The sequence below is a fragment of the Triticum aestivum genome, chromosome 1A, assembly GCF_018294505.1.
Source record: "Triticum aestivum cultivar Chinese Spring chromosome 1A, IWGSC CS RefSeq v2.1, whole genome shotgun sequence".
Classification (NCBI taxonomy): domain Eukaryota; kingdom Viridiplantae; phylum Streptophyta; class Magnoliopsida; order Poales; family Poaceae; genus Triticum; species Triticum aestivum.
The window spans coordinates 51141475-51149447 of NC_057794.1; the positions used below are offsets into that span (position 1 = coordinate 51141475).

A 7973-nucleotide genomic window follows, 5' to 3' on the forward strand; every position below is an offset into this window, starting at 1 on the left:
GTGTATGTTCATCTGATAGGAAAATATCAGTTGGATGTTGATCAGAGTTGTAAAGAGACAAGTTACAGTCCATTTAAACCTTTTGTATCATGAATTGAACTGGATGTGAGATTTTTAATCTTCCAACCTTTTGTCTGCTAATATTTGTTGCTCTGTATACCCACCTGTATCATCTTGTATTTATCAGCAGATGAATTCAATTGTTTAAATTCCCTTGTGGTACTAGCATAATTATTTTCCCCTAATTTTGCAGCTTCTGTGCTTCCAAGCACAAACAATGACAGAGATGATGGAGCTAATTTAAACCCAAGAAGGATTGACCATATATTTTCTCATCCTCGCCAGCCTCGGTCTCGGTCGGTCCGGCCTCGACTTTGTTTATCAATAGATTCTGACTCTGAGTAGATTGGACATTTAAATGGGATAGCTGAGTTTGCATTGATTTGGCAAGGCCGCCTTCCAGAAATCCTGATTTTTACCGAGGTTATCAGGTTCTTCTGGTTGATGTAAAGAGAAACACAAACATAGATGCTGTCTTGCCTCACCTGGTCGACAAACTTCCAAGTGTTCCATGGGGATCTGCACAGAGGACTCTGATGGTGAGCTTAACGAATCAATCATCTATTTCTGCAGTGTCCAATTTCTTTCGACAGGCAGTCCTTGCACTTTGTTTTTGTGGGATTCAAGTGGTTACTTTGTAACTAGGCATGTTTTTTGAAGAAAAAAACATGGCATGGAGGATATTTCTGCATCTCTGACTTAAGAATGGCATGCAACTAGGTCCAAATAGAAAGCAGAAGTTCCAAAGTAAAGCATGATAAGTAGAACCAAAGTCTGCTGCCAATTCTTGTTAGTTCCAAAGTAAAGCACGATAAGTAGAACAAAAGTCTGCTGCCAATTCTTTTTAGTTGTGCAAAATGAAGCGGATAAATATGCTCTTCTAAAGATTCTTTATGCTTCGGTTTGCTTCTGAACTTCCATTAGTTAGCCTGTTAGGTTTTATTCCCTTCCTTTTTTAAAATTTAACTGGTAGATTGGCTAGCGGAAGACATAGCCAGTGTTTTTTTAAATTTTGGATTGTCTAACGAAGCTAATATTTGACCGAGTGGCAAACTGTATACGGTTTTGTCACAGATGCTTCATCACCATCTAAGCTGTATAATTTATGGGCAGTAATTCAAATCTCAAATAAGCAGTAGTAATTAATCTGATCACATCTAAGCAGTAGTATGATTTGAACATTCTATATAACAAGAATCTCTCTTCTTTGTTATGCTAATATTGTTGAGGGCCTACTGGTGAAGCCATAGGGTAAAATAGCAGAGGAATTCATGAAGTTTCTTAAACTAAATTATTTACCATGACATGGAGTTTTTTCAACTAAATTATTTAACACGAGTTCATCCATATATTTATTTACCTGTTCATGTAATTATTAGAGATCACTTATGTATTTCTATTCCTGCTAGGTTGGTATAGAAAATTTTCTGACTGGGGATCAAGGATAATGTTGCTACTGGAGCAGTTTGTACATTTTTTGACCTTTACTGGACATAAGGGAATAGGGAGGCCACCCTGGATGCAAGTCTATACATGGGGATGTTTGTGTGTACCATCATTGTATTTAGGGTTTGAGGCGCTAATTTAGATGTTCGTTACCTTGATGTTCTATGGAGAATAAATTATTATTTCTGAAGTGGCGGTCAATAAACCGAGCCCTTCAGTGTTACTTGCTGCTGTTGATTTATCTGTGCTTTGCCAAGCATGAGAAGTGCCTGCCAGGTGTTGCATTTTCTTCGGAGTTCTCATGCCGGCATAACCTCAGTTGTTGCATGCAGGCTTGAGCGGGTTGATTATCTCATGCCAACGGGCAACCATGGCCTCTAATGGCAAGCAAGCTCATTTCCATCTCAGTACTGGTGTCACAGGAGCAGGCCTGTGCATTAACCAGTTTGCTTTGTCAAAAATGGAAACCTGCCTGTTGTGATATCCTAGAGAGTTTTGCTGCCAAATTTTGCAGTACTACATTGTGGTTTTGTGCATATACTTGCGTCGACTCATCACATGAGGTAAGTTGTAAATCGGTCTTGTCGCGCTCCTGTCATCGGACCATCATGATGGGCGGTACATGCATTGCCAAAATTTGGGTGCCCTCTTTGCCTTGTGATGTATGGAGATCGGTGCTGATGGGCAATAATCACCCCTATTAACGTTGTAACGACAGACGTCGTTACGGACATGCACCGTGGATATTGCCATGAGTGCATGGTAAAAAAATAATCCAGGGTGGAGATAAGAGGCCAAGGCAAGTCGAGTCATGGAAGCGCATCACTGCGCATGATCTACTGCTGTGCTGCAGGTCTCCATGGGACGGTTCTGTGCTGATTGTTAGGAGCCTACTCCTAGCCAGCCAGCATCATCCGTTGGTGTTGGTTTGGGGCAAAGCCGCTGTTTCCAAAGAAAACCCGATCATGATGAACAGCGCTTGTAGATCTCGAGATGACATCCACGAGACTTGCCGCCTCTTCCGCCACACTGGAGCACACCAGTACGATACAGAATAATCTAAAACAAAAGGTAAACTATACATGCCCTCTCATACACACACACACCCGCTGATCTGCAGTGTCTGCAGGTCAACTAGTGCGCCCTCCCACGCACGGTCGGTCGCTCCGCTGCACTATGAGTGTTTAGTCGGTTCTCACGCCATGCTCCCAAGTCAAACCTCGCATCAATTCCTCTAATCCTTTTCTTTTCTTACCGTGGTTGGTTCAGAGCACAGGCTTCTCGTGTAATGTACTCCTACTAGTGTAACGTAACGTGGCTTGGATTGGATCAGAGGCGTCGCGGTCACGGATTCTTTGGCCCTGCAACTACGAGGAGCTCGCTGTAGCTCTCGCGAAAACGAGATGGCTGCTGCGAACAGGGGCGCGAGAGTGATCGCTGCCCGGAATCTCCTTCGCACAGGGGACCTGTTATTTCTGCAGCCCAAACATGGGCACGGTTACTCCTAGCTAGTACCAGTAGTACATCTGCTGCCGGAGTGGGCGGGGTAAAAAGTTGGGAGGCACAGTCGAGTGAAGCAGGTGCGCGAGTTGTGTTTAATACATTTGCAAGGACAAAGCTCATTCATGGCACTGTTAAATCTACACGGTACTTAACAGTATACCAGTACATGTACTATGCCAGATTATTGGGTATAGTACTGGTGCTGCCACAGTGGCACCAGAGACGGTTGGATTTAACAGACGCATCGTGGCTACACCCACACAATTTGCGTAACAGTGCTAGATAAACAAGTAGTGGTAGCAGTGCTAGTGGCAGCAGGAGAAGATTTACAGCGTGGCTAGGTACGTGAATCTTTTTACAGGCATGGATGGATGGACGGACGGAGAAATGAGAATGGGGAATTACAGCTTTACTTACCGTGCTAGATTTAATCGACAGCGACAGCAACAAAAGGAAAATACTACTAGTATACGGGAAGCAGCCTACTCGCTCAGTGACCGGTCAAAGCCACCGCAGCGGCGGCGGCCGCCGGCGACATCTGCGGCGCGTGCCTCCGCCGCCCGCTGCTCCCGCCGTTGGCCCAGAAGCAGCCAGACGGCGCCCCCTCGGCCCCGGCACCGGTAGACATCTTCGCCGCAGCGGTCGTCGCCGGCTCCGACTTGCACCTCTGCAGCACCAGTGGCCGCGCCGACGAGCACCGCATCTCTTCCGCTTCGTCTTCCTCCTCCTCCTCGTCGTCGGCTTCGTGATCTTGTTCGTGCGGCTTCTCCTCGTCTTCCTGCGTGGATACTGCCATTTCTTGCCGCTTCTCGTCGTTGCTTTCCACCGCCACCATGTCCGGCTTGCGCGGAGATGGCGACGCCCGTGGTGACTGCAACATGTCCGGCTTCCGCGGGGAGGGAGACGCCCAAGGGGACACCATGTCCGGCTTGCGCGGAGAGGGGGACGCCCAAGGTGACACCATGTCCGGCTTGCGCGGGGAGGGGGACGCCCGAGGTGGCGTCGCGGCGATCGACTCCGCCGCGAAATCGGCGGCCATTTCCTGGACCGGCGACGGCGCGGCGCCGGCGGCGAACCTGGAGGTGAGCGGGGACGAGCGGTTCTGCGGCGCGGAGCGGCAGCGCATGAGGAGCAGAGCGTTTTTGGGCGGCGTGGTGGTGGCCGACGACACGAGCTCCGCAGCCTCCTCCTCGCACTCTTCCTCCTCCTCCTTGCCACCGCTGTCGGTCCCCGGGTCACTCGCCTTCTCGTATCTCTCCGCCGAGCCGAAGGCTCCCGCCGACTTGTCGTCCTCCTCCCCCTCCTCCTCGGCGCGGTCGCTGGCCGGATCCGGCGGCTTGGGCGCGGCGGCGACGGCCACGTCCCTGCTGCTGAACACCCAGGGCGACCGGCGGGTGCGCTCCGCCTCCGGCGGCGGCCCCTTGCGCCGGCGCGTCCGGTCGAAGTCGAAGAGCCCGCCGCAGAGGAACGCCTTCTTGAGGCACCGGCAGTAGCCCCTGGCCTTCTCCTCCTTGGCCGGCGGCGGCGGGGGCGGCGCCGCAGGCGCCCCCTTCTTGCTGCCCTTCTTCCCCTTGCGCATCCGCACCTGGCCAATGCAGGTGACCTTGGGCGACGACGGCTCCCCGCCCGCCCCCGCCGCCGCCGCCGCCGCGCGGGTCCGGCCCCGCGACACGAACATGGGCGACGTGGCCGGCGCGCGGCGCGACCGCGCCCCGCGCCGGCTCTTGCTGAGCAGCAGCCGCGCCAGCCCCGGCGGCGCCGGCAGCTGCGGCTTCTCCGCGCGCCCCGGGCTCGCCGCCGGCTGCTTCATCCCGCCGCGCGGAGAGCAGAGCGAGCGAGCGAGCGGAGGATGGGACTACGGACTAGCAGCTAGCTAGCGTCCAGTGCGTTGCCGCCCTCGGTTTTGTTGGTCCGCCGAAGCGGTGGAGCAGTTATAGATGGGCCATTGGTTGGCGGTGGCGCGGGCCATTAGTCCACTCCACCCACTAACTATGATTAGTATAGTACTAGTAGCAATATTACTGATTAGGGAGGGTCTCTAGTTAACCCGGTTCTCCATGTCTTAGGATTCTCTGGCCCTGTGACTCTCCTGTGAATGTGCCTTACGTGCCAAGATTCCGGCTCACATGTTCCACACCTCTTTCTTTTTCTACTGGTGCAAATGTCTCCATTAGCCAGTAGAAGTGGAGTTTGTTGCAAGGCACCAGAACGGCAAACAAGTCGAAGCTACATTTACATGCGAATGCAACGAGCCAACAAGGGCATATTCTTTTTTCTGGAGGAAATTATCTGCCTAACAACACCACCATCTAGTCGTATTACTCCTAAATATTTTTGAATATCTTTCTACGTGCGAATGCAACGAGCCAAGAATGAGGACATGTTTTTCCGGAGGGAATTATTTGGTTGAATAAAACTGCACCATCCATCCAGTAGTTGTATTTTTGAAATGAAACCAAACAAGCGGTACATGATCTAGGTGATGTGGGCATTTATTACAGTTTCGTGGGCTTGTCCCCCCTTGCGGGGCCCACCGTCGACCCATCCGTCCTTGAGCTCCGACCTATCCTCTCCTTTCCTCTCTTCTCACGCCAACTCCACCGCGCGACTTCAAACGGACGTCCGTTTTGTCCGGTTTTTGTCCCTTTGGATAGGGATTTGGGGTCGTGTCCGGGCCTGTCCTGGGATGCGGTGGCCGTGCGCCCAGCGCGCGGCCACATCCTTTTGCCTCATCCTGTCCGCGTCTATTTAAAAAAAAGGAACGTTTCAAATGCCAAGCCCCAGTTCACGACCCGAGTTCATCACGCCGGCAACAAAGCCAGCGGCCTACACGACCATCGCCGACAACACAGCCAGCGGCCGGCAACACAGACAACCTCCAAAATGAATAGTTGTCCTCGCCGGCAACACAGCCGGCCTCCAAAATGAATGTTTTTTCGCGGCACATTGCCAACGGCCCAACGGGCGGGCGGCACCCATGCCAGTCTCCAAAAAGAACGACCACGCCGATCGGACGACCTAGTTCAGGCCTTCGGCGTCGAGCATCTCCTTCTGCTTGGCCTCGAACCAGGCCCTCGTCTTGTCGCTCATCTTCGACAAGTCCACGCTCATGATCGCAAGGGCCACCTCCTTCGCTTTCGTGGCGGCATTGGTGGCCTCGATGTCGAGCTGCCTCTGCCTGGCCTTGACGTTGTCGGCCTCGATGTCGATCTGCCTTTGCCGGGCGGCCTCTTCCATGTCGAGCTGCCTTTGCCGGGCCGCCTCCTCCATGTCTATCTTCCTCTTCTTGGCCGCCTCCTCCATCTCAAGCTTTTGTCGTTGGAGGTCTAGGTATTGCTTCATTTGCTCGTCCTTGCTTTGACGTTTCTTCTCGTCCCTCACATCCTTATGTGACATCATGCCATGCAAAGTCTCATGCAAGGCCATGGATGAGGCGTCACGTATGTCGTCCACCTTTGAGTTGGTCTTACCCCTCGGCCTCTCCAACGCCTCGCCATCCCCACCTCCGGCGAACTTGGCCGTCTTCTTGCCTCTCTTCCTTTGAAGTTCACGGTATTGATCCTTGAACTTAGGGCAATTGTTGATGATCGTCCAACAATGCGTAAGAGTGAATGACTTGTCATTGTGCCGGGCCTTGAATGCCTCCAAAGATTGAAATGCCTACACCACATGATCAAGAACAAGTGAACATGCAAACATATACACGACCGAAGTCTCGTGGCCGTAGTAAGGGCTAGAAAGAGAAGAGCATACCATGTCTCCAACGCCGAGACCACTCACGGGCCGTGCTTCAACGCTCTCAAATGCGGCACAATACTTGTTGCACTCTTGTTGGATGGACAACCATCTTTTTTGAATCGAACCGATGCCACGGTTGCTTGTAATTTGGTAGGGCTCAAACATCTTCCTTTCATGGAATGTTTTGTGGACTCTCATCCAAAAAACAATGCCCTTTTGTTGCGCGCCGGTCCTTTGATCTTGGCTAATCTCCATCCAATATTGGCAAATCAATTTATCCTCATCTTGTGTATATGAACCGGTGCGAATGCTCTTCCGCTTCTTTTGTGCTTCCGCTCTTTGGGTGAGCTCGTCTATGAACAATGGAGCGCCACTAATATCAACATCATTGGCTTCATCTTCATCTTCACCTTCGACATAGATGTCATCGTCTTCATGCCACGAATCACCATGGTCGTAGTCAGCACGGTCGTCGGCCTCTTCATCGAGCACGTACTGGGTGCGGCCATCCTGACTTTGGGTCTCATCGGGGTCGTAGGCACGGCCATGCCCACCCTGGAAGATCACGTCCTCCATGTACTGGTTGTAGAAGGGGTCGTCCACCGTCGGCGTTGAGGTTGGCATTTCGTCAAACAACACGCGGGGGGCCGGCATGGTGCCCGTGAATGGTGCACGCGCCTGCTTTCTTTGCATCTCGACGGAAGGCCGCCCGCCGCTGCTGGACCCAGGCGTCACGTTGAGGTCGATGACGGCCGCGGGGCGTGGTGTGGACGGCGCGAACAAGCCCACGTCCGGCGACACCGAGAAACGGGTCTGGCCGTCGTGCCTGGGTGGAGGAAAGCCGGGCGACATGGGCGCGGCGCGCGACGTCGGCGACTGACAGTGCGTAGGTCGGGCGACCGACGAGCCTGTGCTCGCCGGGCCGACGGCCGCTGCATGGAACCCCGCCGGACAGCCCATGCCAAGCATGAGGATGGCGTGCGCTTTGTTGACGAGGTCCTCCTTCTCGTCGGCAGCGGCCTTGCGCCGCACGGCCTCTAGCTCCTCGCGCTAGGCGGCGAACTTGGCCGCGGCGGCATTCATCTTGACGGCCGCTCTCCGTTCCCTCCTCTTCGCCGATTCCGCGTCCAACTTGGCGATCTCCTCCGGCGTGTACTTCAACCGCGGCTTCCTTGGTGCCTTCTTCTTCACCTTTGCGGTCGGGTCGACGGCCAGGCCACCGGAAC

At 53.1% G+C, this 7973-nt stretch overlaps 2 protein-coding genes across 4 annotated transcripts in view; one reads left to right on the forward strand and one right to left on the reverse strand.

The window, feature by feature from the left end:
- Positions 1-1729, forward strand: part of LOC123189169 (E3 SUMO-protein ligase SIZ1) — a 15226-nt gene extending 13497 nt beyond the window's left edge. For 2 of the 3 annotated variants that reach the window (XM_044601516.1, XM_044601530.1), the window contains exons 16-17: positions 254-599; positions 1470-1729. In XM_044601516.1, the coding sequence (XP_044457451.1) occupies positions 254-405 (152 nt within the window). In that variant the 3' untranslated portion in view covers positions 406-599; positions 1470-1729. The remainder of the gene's footprint in view (positions 1-253; positions 600-1469) is intronic. The other variant, XM_044601521.1, reaches the window with a different exon arrangement.
- Positions 1730-3078: 1349 nt separating this feature from the next.
- On the reverse strand, positions 3079-4904 carry LOC123189190 (serine/arginine repetitive matrix protein 1). The gene has a single exon (XM_044601542.1). It carries the CDS (start codon positions 4817-4819, stop codon positions 3500-3502), a length of 1320 nt encoding a protein of 439 aa, XP_044457477.1. The 5' UTR covers positions 4820-4904; the 3' UTR covers positions 3079-3499.
- Between the last annotated feature and the right edge of the window lie 3069 nt (positions 4905-7973).

Excerpts from the sequence above, each read along its gene's own strand:
- LOC123189190 (XM_044601542.1), bottom strand. The coding sequence starts at position 4,819 with ATGAAGCAGCCGGCGGCGAGCCCGGGGCGCGCGGAGAAGCCGCAGCTG.